This window comes from Sebastes fasciatus, chromosome 13 (genome assembly GCF_043250625.1).
Source record: "Sebastes fasciatus isolate fSebFas1 chromosome 13, fSebFas1.pri, whole genome shotgun sequence".
Classification (NCBI taxonomy): Eukaryota; Metazoa; Chordata; class Actinopteri; order Perciformes; family Sebastidae; genus Sebastes; species Sebastes fasciatus.
The window spans coordinates 1,005,145-1,024,683 of NC_133807.1; the positions used below are offsets into that span (position 1 = coordinate 1,005,145).

A 19,539-nucleotide genomic window follows, 5' to 3' on the forward strand; every position below is an offset into this window, starting at 1 on the left:
GATGTTTTGTAGTGTCATAATTGGGTGTACACTTCCTTGCTAACGAACACATGCTGATATTTTAGCAGGTATACTGTTTACCATTGACACCTTAGCAAAGCCAATTGGTTGTTCCATTGCAACATCAGCATCCAGCAGCAGAGCTACGCTTCCACCATCTTGGACTGAAAGCGACTACAGGACACCAGTAAAAAAAGAGCCAGTGAACGCAGCACCGTGGCTGCTACAGTAACTCTCCTGACGGTGAACTAGAGCCAGTGAACGCAGCACCGCGGCTGCTACAGTAACTCTCCTGACGGTGAACTGGAGACAGTGAACGCAGCACCGCGGCTGCTACAGTAACTCTCCTGACGGTGAACTGGAGACAGTGAACGCAGCAACGTGGCTGCTACAGTAACTCCTGACGGTGAACTGGAGACAGTGAACGCAGCAACGTGGCTGCTACAGTAACTCTCCTGACGGTGAACTATAGACAGTGAACGCAGCACCGTGGCTGCTACAGTAACTCTCCTGACGGTGAACTGGAGACAGTGAACGCAGCACCGTGGCTGCTACAGTAACTCTCCTGACGGTGAACTAGAGCCAGTGAACGCAGCACCGTGGCTGCTACAGTAACTCCTGACGGTGAACTGGAGACAGTGAACGCAGCACCGTGGCTGCTACAGTAACTCTCCTGACGGTGAACTGGAGACAGTGAACGCAGCACCGTGGCTGCTACAGTAACTCTCCTGACGGTGAACTGGAGACAGTGAACGCAGCACCGTGGCTGCTACAGTAACTCTCCTGACGGTGAACTGGAGACAGTGAACGCAGCACCGTGGCTGCTACAGTAACTCTCCTGACGGTGAACTGGAGACAGTGAACGCAGCACCGTGGCTGCTACAGTAACTCTCCTGACGGTGAACTGGAGACAGTGAACGCAGCACCGTGGCTGCTACAGTAACTCGATTTCAGTCCAAAATGGCGACAGCACTACTGCAGCGCCATCTAGCGGCTGTTGTCAAAAAAGCACCAGAGTTTTGTTTCTTTGCTTCTAATAATAATAATAATAATAATACCTTTTATTTAGTGGCGCCTTTCTGGACACCCAAGGACACCTTACAAAAATCAGTTAAAACGTTGACAGATAAAATAATCTAAAAACAACAGGACATGACAGAAACATATTTGTACAGACACATATGATGGGTGATGATGAGTTCTAGAGAGAGTAGGCCAGTTTAAACAGGTGGGTTTTCAGGAGGGATTTGAATGATGTGATATTGTCAGACTGCCGGATGTGTGGGGGGAGTGAGTTCCATAACCTGGGAGCAGAGCAGCTGAATGCCCTGGCTCCCATGGTGCTGAGGCGTGAGGTGGGGGTAGTCAGAAGTCCGGCTGATGATGAGCGGAGGGAACGGGAGGGAGTGTACTCCTGGAGGAGGTCTGTGAGGTAGGTGGGGGCGAGGTTATGGAGAGCTTTGTAGGTGAGCAGAAGGTTTTTGTAATCGATCCGGGATTTAACAGGGAGCCAGTGCAGCTGGATGAGGATGGGGGTGATGTGGTCGGAGGACTTGGTGCGAGTGATGATCCGGGCGGCAGAGTTCTGAATGATTTGGAGTCTGTTGAGTAATTTGATGGGAATGCCAGAGAGGACAGCGTTGCAATAGTCGATCCGGGATGTAACAAATGAGTGAACCAGGATTTCAGTGCTGGAGTGGGACAGGGATGGGCGGAGTCTAGAGATGTTGCGGAGGTGGAAGAAGGCAGTCCGGGTGATGTTTTTTATGTGGGATGAAAAAGAGAGTGTGCTGTCCAGGGTGACCCCAAGACTCTTGACATGGGTGGAGAACGGTACTGGGAAGCCATCAATGGCAAACATCCTCTTTGACCTTAGTTTAGAATGTTGGCATGCTTACACTGGATATTTAACAGAAAATAAAGTACAGCTGAAGCTAATAGGAATGTCATTAATCTTGCAGGTTTAATACCAAATCAAAAATCATTAAAATACATAAGCCTATAAAATAAATTACGTTGTTAAAGATTAAACCAGTGGTTGCCAACCTTTACAAAAACTGTAGGGCAGTTGTCACATTTCAGATGTCTGAGTTGTTAGCAGTTCCACCAAAGAAATTTCCTCTGAACTTCTCAGATGGATTCATTTTAAGGTACAATGTGTAGGATTTAGTGGATTCTCCCGTGTGCTAAGTGTTTAGGAGAACTACGGGGAATGTCCCTCTCTAAAGCCAGTATTTGGTTTGTCCGTTCTGGGCTACCATAGAAACATGGCGGACCCCGCGAAGATATCAACAGCTTATTCTAAGCTAACGAAAACGCAACAATTCTTATTTTCAGGTAATTTATACACTAAAAAACAACACTTATTAATATTATATTCCACTTCGTCATACTACATCCAATAGATGTAGATAGACTCTAAATACTACACACTATTCCTTTAAAAATAACTGTTCAAGGCCCAATGAGGTAGAATTATCCCACATTTTGCCAAAAAAAGCAGATTAGAGAAAAGTCTTAAAAATCAAATATCAATCACAATGTTTTCTCTTTTCATACGCCGTTAATCATTTCAGACCCGTAGATTGGGAACCATTGCGTTAAAATACCTAACTGCCATTAAAGCAGCAGTGGGTAGAAATGGAGCAAATATGATTTAAAAAAAAGTTATGTTTATAAAACGGTCGCTATATCCTGACAATGTTGCATGAGACAGGTAATCTCAAAAAAAGCATATCCCTCTGTGTCCCGCTCCTAATGGCATCTGCAAGATTTCACAGACCGGAGGAAAACGAGCCGTAAGAGCTGATCTGGAGTCTGCCGTCTCTGATCAGAGTTGGTGATCAAACGGCTGATCAAACGGTGAAACTAGGCAGCGCTGATCAAATATGAATCAATATTCTGTTACTGTAATGCCTATTTCTCTCCTCACATGTTCTCAGAATCTTCTTGTCCAAAACATTCTGCCAGGTTTAAGTGGTGTTCCCTATAGATATAAAACTAGATATAAAACAGTAGATGCGACATTACGTCATAACTAATAGGATAACCGTCCGCCATCTTACTTGGGTAATGTTTGCAATGGCCACCTATGGGCAGCACCTGGTTATCAGCTGTTCAGCTCCCAACTGCTTCACCAAAAGGACCAAAGAGACCAGGGAGGCTGGCATCACTTTCCACATGTCAGTATAGAGTAGATGAGACATTTATTTTTTAGTTATGGGTCAACTTAAGCTACTAAAAGTTAGTGAACTAGCTAACTTTACTGTTAGCTACCAAGCAATGGACCAGTTGAGTTCTAAGTCAAAGTTATTGCTGATTGTTTGCTCAACAGCATTGTTTTAATGTTAGCTATGCTACCTTTGCTCAAAGGTAACGTTTAGTAACGTTAACGTTATAACAGTTATTACCTCCGCCAAGGCCAAAGGCCTAGGAAGGAGGTTATGTTTTCACCGGCGTTGGTTTGTTGGTTTGTTGGTTTGTTTGTTGGTTTGTTGGTTGGTTTGTTAGTTTGTTAGTTTGTTGGTACGTTGGTTAGTTTGTTAGTTTGTTGGTTTGTTTGTTGGTTTGTTTGTTGGTTCATTGGTTCGTTGGTTCGGTGGTTCGTTGGTTGGTTTGTTGGTTTGTTGGTTCGTTGTTTCGTTGGTTTCGTTGGTTCGTTGGTTTTTCCGTTTGGAGGATTACTCCAAAAGTCTGCGATGGATTTGAATGGAATTGTTTGGAGGGGTGGGGTGTGGCACAATGAACAATCCTTTAGATTTTGGTGGCGATCCGGATCATGATCCGGCTTCGGGAATGTTTTTAATAACTCCGCTCAGCCTGTGCATTAACACCACAGGCTTTAGGACATGAGCAGTGTAACTGATGACGTGTTCAAGTGGCGTCACCCTGCCTCTTTACTTCTGCCTGCAGACAGAGAGAGAGCGGGAGGTGGAGCGAGGGGGATACACCTGTAGATTCAGCGTTTTTTCACATTAAACTCGATGAAATTATAGTTGAGTTGGACCTCAGCACACTTGGTGATTGTTGGAAAGAGTAACGACGACGGTTTAGATGAGTCCTATTTTGTTTCTGTCCAGTTTGAACGAAGTGTTTTATGATGCTCCGCTACGTACAGTTGATCTCAACATAAACACAAATACATGTGGATGATGGCGCAAGCTGCACATAGATGGGGGGGGGGAGGTCTGCGCTCTCTGAGTGCCATTCTAGTTAATATTACCCTAACAGCTGATTCCATGCCAATCAAGTGTAAAGTAAACGTGTTAAGAACAAGGAGAATAATATTTCATATTTTTTTTTTTTTTTTAGCTTTTTTTTTTAGCATTTTTTAGGCATTATCACAGTGTATATCAAACTTTACAGATAGTTATACCAAACTCTTTTCCTATTTCAATATACATGTACTGTTCCACAAGTCCAGATTTAACCCATCTACACATTCACGCTTCGACATACAGTTGCACACTCACGCGTATACAGCCCACATGCCCATGCATCCAGCCCTCCCACACATGCCTATCTCACACACTATCAAATACACAACTATATACATTAGAACCAAGGGAGCTTACATTACATTCTTAGAATTCTCAGCAAGAAGAGGAAAGGAAGAAAAGAGAAGAAAAAAAAGGTCAGTGGAGTCATACAAAGTCTGCTCTTATTGGGGTTATAAATTCAATCCATTTATTCCAAATCTGGTAAAATTTGCCCTTTTGGATCCTCAAAGAGTAAGTCAACTTTTCCATTTTAAATATTTCAAAGATTATTCCATACCAATCATCCAAGGTAGGTGGTACTGGATTTAGCCACCTCCTTGTGATAGATTTTTTACTTGCCGCCAAGAGGACCTGCAGCAGCTTTATATCACTCCTCTGTCTCAAAAACAAAACGTGGCCCAGATAAAGGATCTCCAGGTTCAGGGTATCTGAGACTTAAATACAGTGCTTAATGAGTTATGAATACCTTTCCAGTATAAACTCAGTTTGGGGCAGTCCCAGAAAATATGAAAATGATTTGCCTCCATTGAGCCACATTGTCTCCAACACGTCGAGCCTGTGTTCTTGTATTTTTCCTGGTGTGGGGTCTTAAAATATCTTATGTTTTTCCAGCAGTGTTCTCTCCAGTCTGCGGAGTTAGTGGAGGACCATTGAAAACTGCAAATTTCCCCCCAAACCTCCTCAGACAACCCTATTCCTGCTTCTTTTTCCCACTTTTCTTTAATGTACAAAGTGTTTTCATTTTTAACATAAAAGAGAGCATTGTACAACCTAGATATAGATTTGTTTGGTATTGAACTGCAGGCTGATTTCAGGATTTTATAAAACTCAAATTCTGCTGATGATAGGTCTGTAGTTCTGCACTTCTGATTGAAATAGTGCCTGACTTGAAGGTATCTAAAAAAGTCTTTCTGCTCCAGGTTATGTTTGTCCTGCAGAGATTGAAAACTTTGTAGTGTGATTTTGTGTGTAAATGAGAGATATGTTGTCAGTCCTTTCCCTATCCAGGCTTCAAATCTTTTGTCTCCTCTGTTGGGAAGGAACTCTGTATCGTAGGCACACCATCTGAAAAGTTTTAACATATTGTGAATTCTACATGACCTAACCACCTTCTGCCATATTTTTTATGTGAGGTTGATCCAGGGATTTTTTTTTATCACTTCCAGTTGAGCTGCAAGTCCACTATCGCCAATTGTAGCCTGTAAAGGGAAATTAGGAGACATTCCAAATTCGAATTCCTTCCATTTGGCCTTATACTCCATATTGCACCAATAAAGTAAGGGAGTTAGCTGTGAACCATAGTAGTAGTTTCTCAAACAAGGAAGTGCCATTCCTCCTCTATCTTTTCCAAATTGCAAGATGCTAAATCGGATTCTTGGTTTTTTTCCTTGCCAAATAAATCGAGAAATCCATTTATCCCATTCTCTAAATTGATTACCATTTACCTCAACTGGAAGAGTCCGAAAAACATACAGTAGTCGAGGAAGAATGTTCATCTTGACTGCGCTTATCCTTGAGTTCAGACTTAAAAAGGGATTAAGATTCCATCTATGCATATCCGATTTTATCTTACTAGATAGTGGTTCGTAATTTGCCTGTGATAATTTTGAAAGGTCTTTTGTCAGACCTGTCCTAGATATTTTAATGCTTCAGCTTCCCACTGGAGGTTGTATTTGTTTTGCAAGTTCTTTGAGGCGGTAAAGTGTAAAGTCATAACCTGTGTTTTGGATATGTTGAGTTTATAACCCGACAGTTTCCCGAAATCAGCCAGCAGTGTCATCAATCTTATAAATGTTTCTTCCGGTTCCTCCAAATAAACAAGAACATCATCAGCGAATAGCGCTACCTTCTGTTCAATCCCTGCTACTTTAATGCCTTTAACAGCCTCGCTCTGTCTTATTAATTGACCCAAGGGTTCTATAAATAACGCAAAGAGGAGAGGGGAAATAGGACAGCCCTGTCTTGTTCCCCTCTCTAAAACAAAAGAATCAGAAAGGTCCCCATTAATCTTTACTCGTGCTGTAGGCTTATCATACAAGTTCTGAATTACTCTTATAAATCTTTCTTGAAAGCCGAATCTTCCCAAAACTTTATATAAAAATACCCATCTAACTGAGTCGAACGCTTTTTCCGCGTCTAATCCCACTATCAATGACTTAGTTATTTGTTCTAGTATATGTAAAGTCCTTCTTATGTTGTCCAAAGTCTGTCGTTGTTGTATGAATCCAGTCTGGTTTTAATGGATAAGGTCAGGTAAGAGGTTTTCAAGTCTGCGGGCTAGGATGGATGTAAAAAGTTTGTAGTCAAAGTTGAGAACACTGACAGGTTGGTAGTTGCCACATTCTTGTTTGTCTTTATCCTCCTTGGGAATGACTGAGATAATTGCCTCCCTCCAAGAGGGTGGGATTTCTCCTTTCTGTAAGATCCAGTTAAAAGTTTTAAGTAATAACGGGGATAATTGTGGCTTCAAAGACTTGTACTACTCGGTGGTAAAACCGTCGGAGCCTGGGGACTTTCCGGCCTTTAGCCTAGAGATGGCCATATCCAATTCTTTGGCAGAAATTGATCGTATTAAATTTTCATTTTGTGAGCTTGTAAGATTGGGTAGGTCTTAAGAACTTAGAAAAGTGTCAATATGAGTCTCATTTGAAGCCTGGGGTTGAGAAAATAACTCCCGATAAAATGTTTCAAAGCTCTCTTGAATTTTCTTTATTTTAGTTTCGACAACTCCCGTTTTGGGGTTCTTTATTTTATAAATTGTGTTTTCCACTTGTTGTTTACGTAATTTATATGCTAAAAATGTTGCTGATTTGCCTCCTATTTCATAGTTCTTTTGTTTCAGGAAAACAAACCTTTTCTGGGTTTCCAGAGTGTATATATTGTCAATTTCACTTTGAAGTTTTTTAATTTCCTGTTTCAAATTTAAATTTATTTTATTGCTATCAGCAAATTGTAGTTGCTTTAATTTTACTTGGAGATCAGCCAGTCTTTGCCCTTTAAGTTTCTTCATATATGCAGTGATGGAAATAATTTTCCCTCTCATTACAGCTTTCAATGTATCCCACAGGATTATAGGTGATACTTCCCCAGAGTCATTAAGTTCCAGATATTCTTTGATGTCTCCCTTTAGAGTCTCCGTTATTACTGGATCATTGAGAATATTTGAATTTAGTTTCCATAATGTTTTCCTCATTTCCCTTTCTAAGATTAGAGACAGAAATTGGGCTATGGTCCGACTATGGTGCGATATTACAGTCCCTTATCCTATGTCTGTCTATACTAAATGTAAAAAAGTAGTCCAACCTTGAGTAAACTGAATGCGGGAATAAGTAGTGTGTATAGTCTCTAATAGTAGGATGCAGTTCCCTCCACACATCTATGATGCCCAACTCTCTCATCAATGCTGTCACTTTACTGGTCAGAGGTCTATTCTGAATAGCTGTTCCTGACGAATCTAGTGTAGGGTTTAGTCTTAAGTTAAAGTCCCCCCCGCAGATCACCACACCCTGAGAATTAACCATTAAGTCAAAGATGCGTCTGTAAAATAACCATTCGCTTCCTGGTGGAGCGTAAACATTCAGCAGTGTTATTTCAGTCCCTTCTATTCTCCCTGTGATCTTGACAAATCTACCGCTTTCATCTTTAGACTCTGATATGTGTTCGTAAGTAAGTGTACTTGATATAAGGATAGCAACTCCTCTCTTGTGACCTGACCTTAATGAAGAAGAGAATACATACTTAAAACCCATCCGACTCAATTTTGCATGTTCGGATTGACTCAGGTGTGTTTCTTGGAGGAAAGCTATTTGTGCATTTTCTTTTTTCAATTTTGATAAAATCTTAGCCCCTTTTAATTGGATTCAAGACCCCATTAACATTAAAAGAAATCATTTTCACCGATCCACCTTGCATTTTGTTATAACAGAAGTAAAATGATTGCTCTTACCTTTCAAACAAATAAGCACTCCCTTTTGAACAAGAAAACAAAACCAAAAAACAGAACCAAAACCAGAAATGTTTTGAACGTCAAACAGTTTAACTCTTTTCCAGACTTCCAACATTGGGGTCCTTACACTGACCTGCCTCAACTGTGAGGGATAACCTCTCTTTCCTAGCTGGATAAGAGGGCCCTCTGCTATGATAACAGCCATGGAAAACTCCCTCTCAAATGTCTCGACCATGTCGTTGTAACTTAAATTGTGTCGTCTAACAGTTCTTATTTTTGTTATCCACCTTTACCTATGCCACATTACTCTTTTCAGACAGTCTTATTCAGTTTTAAATTAGTCTGTGTTCTCAGTTTGTTCACGTTTGAATACTTGCAGCTTCTCCTTGTAGCCTGTTGCTCCGTTATCCCGAGTGGTGCGCCGCGTCCGCACCGGTTGCCATGACCACCGCTGAATCCTCTCCAGGAGCGACCTCGGTTGTGTCATCACTTTGTACGGCAATCCCCGCTCCGCTAGATCCGCCGTCGCCTGCTCCACTGTGTCGTAGGTCCTGGTCCCGTCCTCGTGGAAAACTCTCAGCCGAGCTGGAAACCGGGTCTGGAATCTGATGTTTTCCTTTAGGACCTTCCGTGCCTCCGCGTATTCCCTCCGTCTCACTAGGACTCCCGGTGCATAGTCATGATCGAGGCTGATTTTATTGTTGTTCCACGTTAAGCCTTTTTTTTGCTAGGCCAGATAAACGCTTCTTCCTTCACCCTGAAGCTGAGGAATCTGACTAACATTGATCTGGGCTGGGCGCCCGCCAGCAGCCGCGGAGCTAATGCGCGGTGGGCTCTTTCTATCTGCAGGTCCTTCATGTCAGGAATGTCCAGATTATCTCTGAGCAACTTCTCCACGAAGGCTATCACTGACCTGGGTTCACCTTCAGCTCCTTCGGGTACCCCATATATCCTCACGTTTTCCCTCCTTGAGCGTCCCTCTTGATCCGTTAGCTTCGCCTGGAGCTGCTCCTGTAGTTTTAGCATTTCAGCTAATGCCTCCTCCGCGTTTTGCAGCCTGTCTTCGTTCTCCAGAATCCTTGCTTCAGCTTCATCTAACCTCGAATTGTTTTTTGCAAGTTCTCCTTTAATGTCCTCAAACTGTTTTTTGTTGTCTTGTTTAAAATCCCGGATTTCTCTGAGGATTAGAGTCAGGTTCACGGTCTCCTCATCGCTGTCCTGGCTAGCAGCGGGGTCGCTAGTTCCGTCATGCTGCTCCGGCACCTCGTTGTTTTTTTCGGTAGAGTGAGCAGACTTTTTTCCTCTATATCTAGACGCCATCCTATCCCCCTTTCTAAATACAGTCAACATACACCACAACTTCTAATATTTCGACTCTGGGGAAGATTTATTTCGCTTTTGTCGAGAGAACCTTCCTAAGCTGCCATCCCCACGGTGACCGGAACCGGAAGTCAACATTTCATATTTCAAGTCAAATCCAGCAAGCCACATCTAACCCAGAATTAGCCGTTTTGAATCCTGCAGTTAGTCATCATATAAAACATCCCCTGTTGTCAGCTTACCTCCTGCCTTTACATGAGTTCCTTACTGCAGTAAAGCAAATCAATAATAATCCATGTCTTGATGAGGTAAATTAAAGTATTTCAGTTTTGAGATTTGTACTTCAGCAGTTCAGGTCAAGCTTATCATTTTTATTTCTCCGCATTATCATGGTAAAGGTAATGTCCATGACGCTACCTTGTTGAGACAAGTCCATCAGGAGTTCTGCTGAAGGCATTAAACTTTCCAAACAAACCTGACTTTAACAACTAAAACAACTCCTTATTTACAGTTAACTAGAATCTTCAACCTCTCCTCTCAGCATCTAAACAAACCCCATGCCGGTTGACCGGAAATAACGGCAGAACAGGAAGACACTGATTGTAATTGCCCTCCTATAGTACCCATAGTACTGAATGTATTTAGGATAAAAGATATTGCTTCATGTAGTATATTGGCCATCCAGAATACTAAAGACAATTCTTACATATTAAGTTCAGGCAAAATTGAAAAAATAAAATAATTGTCTACAATATAAATGCACAATTATGAGATTATCTTCATGATAGGAAGCATGATTTGTTCTCTTGGAGCTATCAAAATCTAAATTCTACCAAAATCTTTGTTTTTTGGTTCATTTTAGACAGACTCCGTTGTCTTACACTCTTTACTTAGAATTAAAAACAGTATTGGTGTATTGGTAGAAAATACAAAGATTCTAAAAACAATATCAGCCTCTTTCACCATAGGTTACCACCATAGAGTTTCATGGTGCCTTCAAATGAGACTGGTGAGCTTGTGTTTACAACATGGTTAGTCATGCATTAAGTCATGCATTATTATTATGTTACCCGCTTGCCAGCTTGCTAAACTGTTAGCCTCTGTGACTTCTAGACGCCGACAGTAACGTTAATATCGCCGTTGCTTAGCAGCGGTGTTCTCACCACTTAATCACTTGAACGCCGAGCATATTGTGTACACGACTTCCCGTGTTGGAAACACAAGCTCATGAGTTTCATGTGAAGGCACCATAGGTTGAGTCCGAAATTCCACACTAACATGCTAGTAGGCTAAAACAGTACCTTAGTATGAAACCAATAGTATGTGAATTGCATACCTTTCCCGGTGAAATATTACAGTATGCAACGCTGGACACTACAGCGGCATAAATATCCCACAATGCAATACAGTAGTGACGACAAAGTTCATAACAGACATTGACGGAGAGCTCTGTAACATCAACAACACTTGGAAGTATAAGATTGCACTGTGCTAGGCGTAATATATATTTTAAATTAACTCAGACTTTGATTCTCACAAACCGTCATTTTGTTCACATGAAGTTGGCACGGGTTACCATGGTTACACGTCTCCAGCCGACAAAGAGGCTCTCAGGAAGTGACGATGCAAATTACTGCTCAGTGCGTCGGAAAAGAAACATACTACAGTTTATTCACATATAGTACACCTATTGAGTATGTAGTGCATAGTATGTGATTTTGGATGCAACCCTAGTGTTTTATATCTATGGTGTTCCCCTTTAAGTACAATGCAGGACTTGCAATGGAGTATTTTCACATGAATGTATGGTTGGATCACTGTATTACACCTCTTCCTCCTCCACTACTCCAACTATTGGGACAGTTCTAGTGGTAAACACACATCCAAAGTAAGAGAGCAGTAAATTGCTGATTTAAATCCAGTTGTTTCTTGTTCAACATATTTTATGTTTATTTATTAACGCTGACAGACAGGTATTGGTTCAGACAAACTTGGCGGCATCAACTAAAGAACAGAACCAGGCAGAGAAGGAAATCTGTTTCAGACCAGAGACACACTCAAAGGTCAGCTTCTACACTGACAGATTGTCCCACTCACACCGTTTGGCACCGCTCCGTCCATGCTCATTCATCTAGCATACCACATGACACCTCTCCCTAATGTCATCAATGGATCTGAAGTTAAGCCAAGAGTTAATATTACTAAAAAGGACTGAAATTGCTCCAAAACGCCATGAAATGCGGGTATAATAGAACAAAGCAGATGGAAAATTCTAAATCTTTTAAAAACGACCATGTTTCCTGCAGTGCTTTTGTTTGCATTTTTACACCTTTTTCCAGTTTTTTAAAAGATGCTGTGCGACACATGTCAGCACAAGCTTATACTCAATCTGCATAACAGGTATCTGTTCTACTAGTTCTGTCTGGAGTGTTTAAAGATTGGTTACCAATGGTTACAGGACAGAATCTGCCAGTTGTCAAGGTCAAACTACACCTACAACAAAGTAGAATGGTCCGTTTACATTCGGTGTTACTCACCAAAATGCACTGTGAGGTCTGACAAACGTATTGAATGCATCAAGCTTTGGTGACAGGTGTGCTCTCCCCACTCTACTACCATTATCCTTAACCCTTAAGCAAGGCACTAAACCCTCTCACCTCCAGCAGAGCTTTTCAGAGGCCACCGGTGGGAAAATGTGAAGCAAAAAGGAAAGAGTCGAGTTTGGTTACTATTTCAAATCTGAGGAGAATGTGTCGTGGAGAAAGGCATCAATCTGTCTACAATCTGTAACAACTTCCAACATGGCAGTTTGTCTTTACTGTACTCACTGGCAAACACGCTTTAAACACTTATTTTGTTTTTTAAATGCAGGCATGAGTGTATGGAGGCCTCAAGCTGCCATTATAAGAAATAAAGAAATGACCCAATAAATACATTTGAAAATAAATATGCACAGAAAAAGAAAAAAATATAAATAAAATGTATTTATTTATTTAACAATTTTTTATTTTTTTTTTTACTTATTTTTGGATTCATTTATTTCCATATTTCATTATTTCCCAATTTATTCTTTTCTGTTTACTTTTATTTCTATTTCCCTATTTATTTATAGGTTAATGAAGAGGCGTGTCTTGATGGTGTCACTTAACTGCCATTGGTTAATATATTTGAGAGTTCACAGATCAATTGTACTTGTCTCGCCCCCCTCATTAACCTATGGGTGAAGAAATACAGAGAAAAATAAATAGAGAAATTAATAAATACGGGAAAAAATTAAACAGAAAAAATAAATTGGAAAATAATAAAATAGAATACAAAAATATGAAATGTGTCCAATAAATAAATATATAAATGACATTTATTTTTCTAATTCTGAGCATATTTATTTATTTAAAAATGAACCTGCACATTTATTTGATACATTTCTTTCTTTGTTATTTCATTTATTTATTTATTTATTGATTCATGTATTTATTAATCATAATGGCAGCTTTAGTCCTCCATATTAGTGATGGGCAGACATGATGGGTAACACATATGATAGTCAGCTACAGCTAGCACACATCAGAAGGCTTTGTGAAGGCAAAAGCAGCATGTTAACCAATAAGAACAAGTCATAACAAGGCAAAGTGATCACTTAATGTGTCTAGATTTTCAACCCAAAGTGACCCAGGACTTGATTTGGTGATAGAACAGCAACTGTACAGCTCACATTGGTTTGACATAGAGATGAAACTGTAATAAAAAATACTTAAGAAGTAAAAATACCCAAGTGAGTTGCTTATGGCTGATTCCTCTAGAAATGCTCTCGAAGCCCCTTGTTCCTGTCCGATAGGACTACAATGTAAATATACTGCATGTTTTGAACAAATACTTGGTGTCTTTAAAAAAAAGATTCAATCTTACATGAAAACATCAACCTTATACTGCTCCCCCTTGTCTAACTCAAACATCATATCTAATCAATCCATCATTCAAACTGTTGTATCCAGGAAGAGAAGAGCAGCACAACTTTACAAACAGAAAAAATCACCTTTGTCACTTGGTTTCTCATATTCCTGTTTGTGACTAAATAATTCCCCAGTAGTTGTTGAGTTAAGCACTACACAAGCTTTGCTCCCATGAGTCACTGAAAATCAAACACTGATTGTTTCCTGTAGGTCAGAGGTGAAGGTCGGGAGCTGGTACAGATTCAGACGCTAGTATACAGGAACCGATTGGTCAGCACAAAACAATACCTTATTTTAAAAAGTCATGTCTGTACAACACAAAACCAGAAGTAGCTGGTCTTCTCTGCTTCTCTGACATGCTGCTATGAACAAAATAGACATTTGAATGCTCGGAAGTGCAACATTAGATTTTGTGACAAGCAGAAAAACTTTCACAAATATTACCCACATATTTGTGAAAGATTGTCTGTGTGATGACAAACAAAGAAAAGATTTGAAAATATTTTATAATATTAGCAAGTCTACAGCCACGCTAGTGGCTCTATTAAGGAGGTGCTTTGAGGTCAATGCTAATGTTAACATGCTCACAGTGGCAATGTTAACATGCTGGTATAATGTTTACCATGTTCACCATCTTAGTTCAGTGTGTTAGCATGCCAACATTTGCTAATTAGCACTAAATACCATGATGGGAATGTTTTGCTTGTAAACCAAAGTATTTGACCAGAAGATGGTGCTAAAGGAAAAGACAAGGGATCACTGAAGTAATTACAATTCATCCTAGGGTTCATCCTCTAGGAACTATGAAAACATTTGGTTTGCATTCATTCTTGAGAAGTGCTTAAATAGCCTAATCAAGTTCTTATCTGATTCAGTGTTTTCAATTAATGCAACCTAATCAGAGCTTGCCAGCAAGCTGTAATATCTCGATAAAGACATACACAAACTCATAATAATCACCATTAGAGCAGCAAAATACACTATTTGCCCGTTCAAAACTTTGTATAAATTACTTGTGAACACTGTCTTACTCAGCACCATTTTGCCATCCACATGCAAATATGAACCTCATATTTGGAATATCAAACAGTCATCAACTACTGGATAATAGTCAAATCAGAATAGTTAAATATATAATCATATTGTATAAACAAATGTCTTAATTTGTTATTTCCACAGACAAATTAAGACAATTCTGCATTAGACAATTTGAAAACTCTTAAGGACAATCTACAGTGAATGACTCAGATTCCCATCTCTGGTGGAATATATTTTACAGATCTGACCCAAAGAACACGTATTATTTGACAAGCAATACCATTTCTGTGGTTGCTCCGAGTGTTTGCAACTTATCCGATTTATCTCACCAAAGAAGAAACTTTGTTTAAAGAAAAAAACAACAATAAAACAATTTTGATGCAGCTGAACCTGAACCTCCAGTGGTTCTTGAGTTCCCGAAAAAAAAAAAAAAAGTTCTCACCTTTAACAACCACAGCAACACTTTTGTATTCGTCCCATATTTGGACAATCTCAGGTATGTATCACTAATTGAAGATAATTTCCTAAAGTCGTAATACTGGCACGGGGACCTTCTACTCTTCGCCTAACACGAGAGATGTGGAGTGTGTTTACATGCACACACTTTTCTGAATAACACTGTAGCTCATATCCATGTGAAGGTCCAGTTACACAAACATTTCTCTGAGGCAAAACTAGATATAGCATAACAACATAGCATAACTTCATTAGCTGATTAGAAAAGACAACACTGATCGAAATATCTATAAAAAATAGAATTGGCAACGACTTATTAGGCTACATTAGCAGATATGGATAGTTACAGGATAGCTAACAAGCTAACTTAGATAACTAGCTATTAGAGTCTGTGTGATACTGACAGGCTAATATGGAAGCAAAAAAAGTCCATAATAATTATAATAATGAATTTTATAAGCAGCTGAATAGATCATTTTGAAATGTAAATATGACTGAATGTATAGCACCAAAATATTATATAGGTATGAAACCATCTGCATAAAAATTTAAAAAAAAATTGAAAATTTGAAAAATTGAAAATTCAAGTCAGTTTTAAAAATGTGGTCGTTTTAAAGAAGATTGGTTACATAGAGTCTGAATGAATGAATCAGACCTCTGGCCTATCAGGTTACGGTCTTTCAGTCGAATGATCCAAGACAGAAACATTCAGATAAGGACTGGAAACCTCGGAAAATGGAATTTAGTTTTAAATTTGTGAACCAAACTTTTTCCTTCCTTTCTTTTTTTTTTAAATTGCACCACTTGAATTTAAATTTAAAGACCACATAAATTCCAGACAGATGGATTTCAGAGTAAAAAACAACAAAAAAACAGTGCTATAGTTGTATTTACATTTCATAATTAGGTAATCAGTTGCTTCTAAAAAAATCTATATCTATCTAATAATCTAATTATTATGGCCTTTCTTTGCTTCCATACAATAATCTAATTATTATGGCCTTTCTTTGCTTCCGTAGAAGCCGATATTATCGGTCGATTTTAGCTGATAACTAAGAGGAAATGTTTCAGAAATGAAAAAAATATGTTTGAGGTAATTTGGAAACAGTGTTACCATTAAATATGTGTTTGTATTTATGTGCTTGTCCACCAGAGAGCACTGAAAAGGTTATTTTTCTACTGTAAAATGTTCAGTACATATCTTGGTCAATATTCTGTAATAACCAAATTTAAGCATCCTTAATAGAAATACGTTTTAGTTATGTATTTGTATAAAATCATACAATTATATACATTATGTGTAAAAAAGAATAGTGTCTACTATATTGTTAACAGATTTGTAAAACTGTTTTGGGGAATTTTTGGCACTCTGTCTACACCCACGGACATTTACCTCAACTAAAGAGATTATTAGAGCTGTTTTGCCTCCGTAAAATGTTTGAACTGACACTACTGTAGAAAGTGCACCTCAGGAGATCCTGTTGTACATATCTGCTGTTAACTGAATATTCTCTGTTTCCCATGTAGCCTGGGCTCATGAAACTATGCAGTGAGTGGAAGCTGTACACAAAACAGCCTCAGAAAACGAGTATATTCAAACTAGCATATTCAGTTCTTTTGTGATCCTGGATAAGAGTCGATTTCTGAAAACCTTGCACCAACTCAAGAATTTAGTACGACTATCCTGAATAACAGGATGCTGGTGTGCATGTAAACCCACAGATACTGTAGTAAACACCAACGAATATACACCATTAGAAGCTCTAGAAGCACACATTAGACTATTCACACCCTGTTTGCCATTGATGTTAATAGAAAAGAGATGAACCATTTCGTTGTCTCATTGCACCGCCTTACTCTCGGATATCGGACCCACTTAATTGCTTAAGCCATTTAAACACTTTTAAATACATGTATAGAATATATACAAACAGTATGCCACCACAGTTCAGACCTGAAAAGCTCTACCTGATTCCTTCCATCGCTTGCAGAGAGTTAGGCTAGAAAAGAGAAACCAAAGGCTAAGGTGGGCGTTCTGCTGTTCACAATTTTTGTCACGAATCAGAAATGTGTCGGCCATCTTGTTTTGTAGTTTTTATTACTTAACTATCAGCAGGTGGTGGTGGCTATTTCCTTTCAAAGTGTTGTTGTTGTTCCGCTTCAGAATTTGTCTTTTAAAACAGCGGTGGCCATTTCTCCGTGTAGTTCTGGATTCCACTGATCAATGCCATGCGACAGAATCCATAATCCATAAGAATCAAGTCCGGTCCCAAACATAAAAAGGAATGGTTCGGCAACCACCTAGTTCAAAGTAGTATAACAACAATCAAATGACCTTTGTCCTTTTTTGTTGGGTTTTATTCTGCATGTGTGTCACTCTATAAAGCACTTTGTGACGAGCCTGTTCAATAAAAGCGCTTCTTTAAAATAAATCTGAATCGGGTAAGATACCGTTACTGAAGAGAGGAGAAGCAGATCATCCATAAATAAAGCACAGGTTGTTGAATGTGGTTTCCGTGTTGATTGCCAAGCCGGTTGCCGGGAAGACACACAAGGAGGATTGTGGGTATTACAGAGGGTGCATTCTGGGATTGGTTATTGACTGACAGAGCTCTAAGCCGCTGGCAGATGTCAGATGAGAGGTTGCTTTGTTCCTCTTTGAATGTCGCCCTCCCCGTCCTCTCTTTTCATCCCTGTTATTCGTCCCCCCCCCCCCACTACCTGTCCGTGCAGTAAATGGTTGATTGAAATAAAATACAGCCCGGGTCAGAATGAAGGCAGAGCTCCTCCTCTTCCAGTCACAGACAGGAGGTAGGACGTAGCAGCAGTCTAGGAGGGGTTGGGGGTCTTCAGGGCATCCACTTTGGTCTCCAAGTCTGTAATCTGTGAAAACAACAACACAGGCTGCTACTGCTTCATTTCAGCTGGATTTACTCTCTGCTCTGTGTGTTTGATGATTCTGTTTCCTGCCGTGTGTTTAATTTCTATTTAAACCGCAACTGGTGTGCTGTCTTGGCCCAGGTCTCCCTCTGAAATGAGATTCTATCTCAAGGGATTTTCTGGTTAAATAAAGAATTAAGGTTCTCTATACGATTTCCAGAGCATTAATATAATATTAATATAGCAGAAAACAACTCTTGTCTATGTAAAGATATTAGAGGAGTAATGTCTACCTGAGCCAGTGTTCATTCCCCCCTTTGGAGAAAGAACATTTTTAACTTGTGTATTGCAATAACAACCAGATCATGAACATTCTTTTCCCCTTTCTTCCATCACTATTTTAGTAAGAAGTGCAAATAAAAAACGGAACTTCCACTTTTCAACTTCATCAAACCACCTTTGGTGACTTTTACAAAGCTTTGTTCCTGCTGACGGTATTCACAGAGTTTTCTCTCTTTTTTCCACTTTCACAGAGTTAAATCTTTTAACCAACATCCGTCCTGATCAGAACTTCCAAATATTCATTCATTTTTACAATTTTAACCCTTTAAATGCCAGATTGTTCACATAATGCCCCTGTTGTTTTATTATGGAATGTTTCTAATTGTCCTCTTCATTTGTTGAATCTCATACGGTCAGCTGCCAGAGTTTACAGATATAAAATACACACTGGCCTCTCATCATCTCCCATCGCATTCACTTTGAACCCAACAGCAAGATAAAGTTCGGTCACATTTTCTGGTTGATTACGGTCAGCTGAGCACGTTGTCTTGTTCGTCTCGGAAGCATCGCCTGTTTTTCTTTTCGTCCCTGTCAAATATACTGGAAAAACAAAGTTTGGAAACTTGTGTTTGGTGGATTATTTCTCTGTTGTTACAATGCTAATGGTCATTGTATTTTACATCGTTGGAAAGCCTGTTTATTTACCTTCACAATGATGTCAAACTTGTAAGGATCATGCATTTGTGGGATGAGCAGCACAGCTGATTATGTGGGGAGCGCCCAAGAAAAATTTGCCAAAATGCTCTGCCAATGGTAAACAGTGTATTCTCATAAGGCTACCAGGAAGCCTGCAATGACTGCCCTTCACCGTCAGGCCCGTTTATGCTGGTGTCGACAACACAGACAATGGAACCTGAACATGTGGGGGAATGTCATGTTCAGTGATGAGTCCATGTTCTGTCTGCCAAAGTCTGATGGCAGGGTCAAAGTATGGAGACGACGCGGAGAACGCTATGCTGATTGTTGCACCGATGGAGTAACAGCTTTTAGTGGGAGCAGTGTCATGGTGTGGGGGGGCGGCATCTCCCTCACTGGTAAAACAAGGCTTGTCATCATTGAAGGCCATCTCAATGCAGTGAGATATCGGGATGAGATTCTGCAACCAGTG

General features: G+C 39.8%; 1 protein-coding gene across 3 annotated transcripts in view; it reads right to left on the reverse strand.

Annotated features, from left to right (window-relative positions):
- Positions 1 to 6,654: 6,654 nt before the first annotated feature.
- ppp1r9ba (protein phosphatase 1, regulatory subunit 9Ba) overlaps positions 6,655 to 19,539 on the reverse strand; it is a 63,226-nt gene continuing 50,341 nt past the window's right edge. For all 3 annotated transcript variants that reach the window (XM_074654950.1, XM_074654951.1, XM_074654949.1), the window contains one exon: positions 6,655 to 18,092. In XM_074654950.1, the coding sequence (XP_074511051.1) occupies positions 18,039 to 18,092 (54 nt within the window). In that variant the 3' untranslated portion in view covers positions 6,655 to 18,038. The remainder of the gene's footprint in view (positions 18,093 to 19,539) is intronic.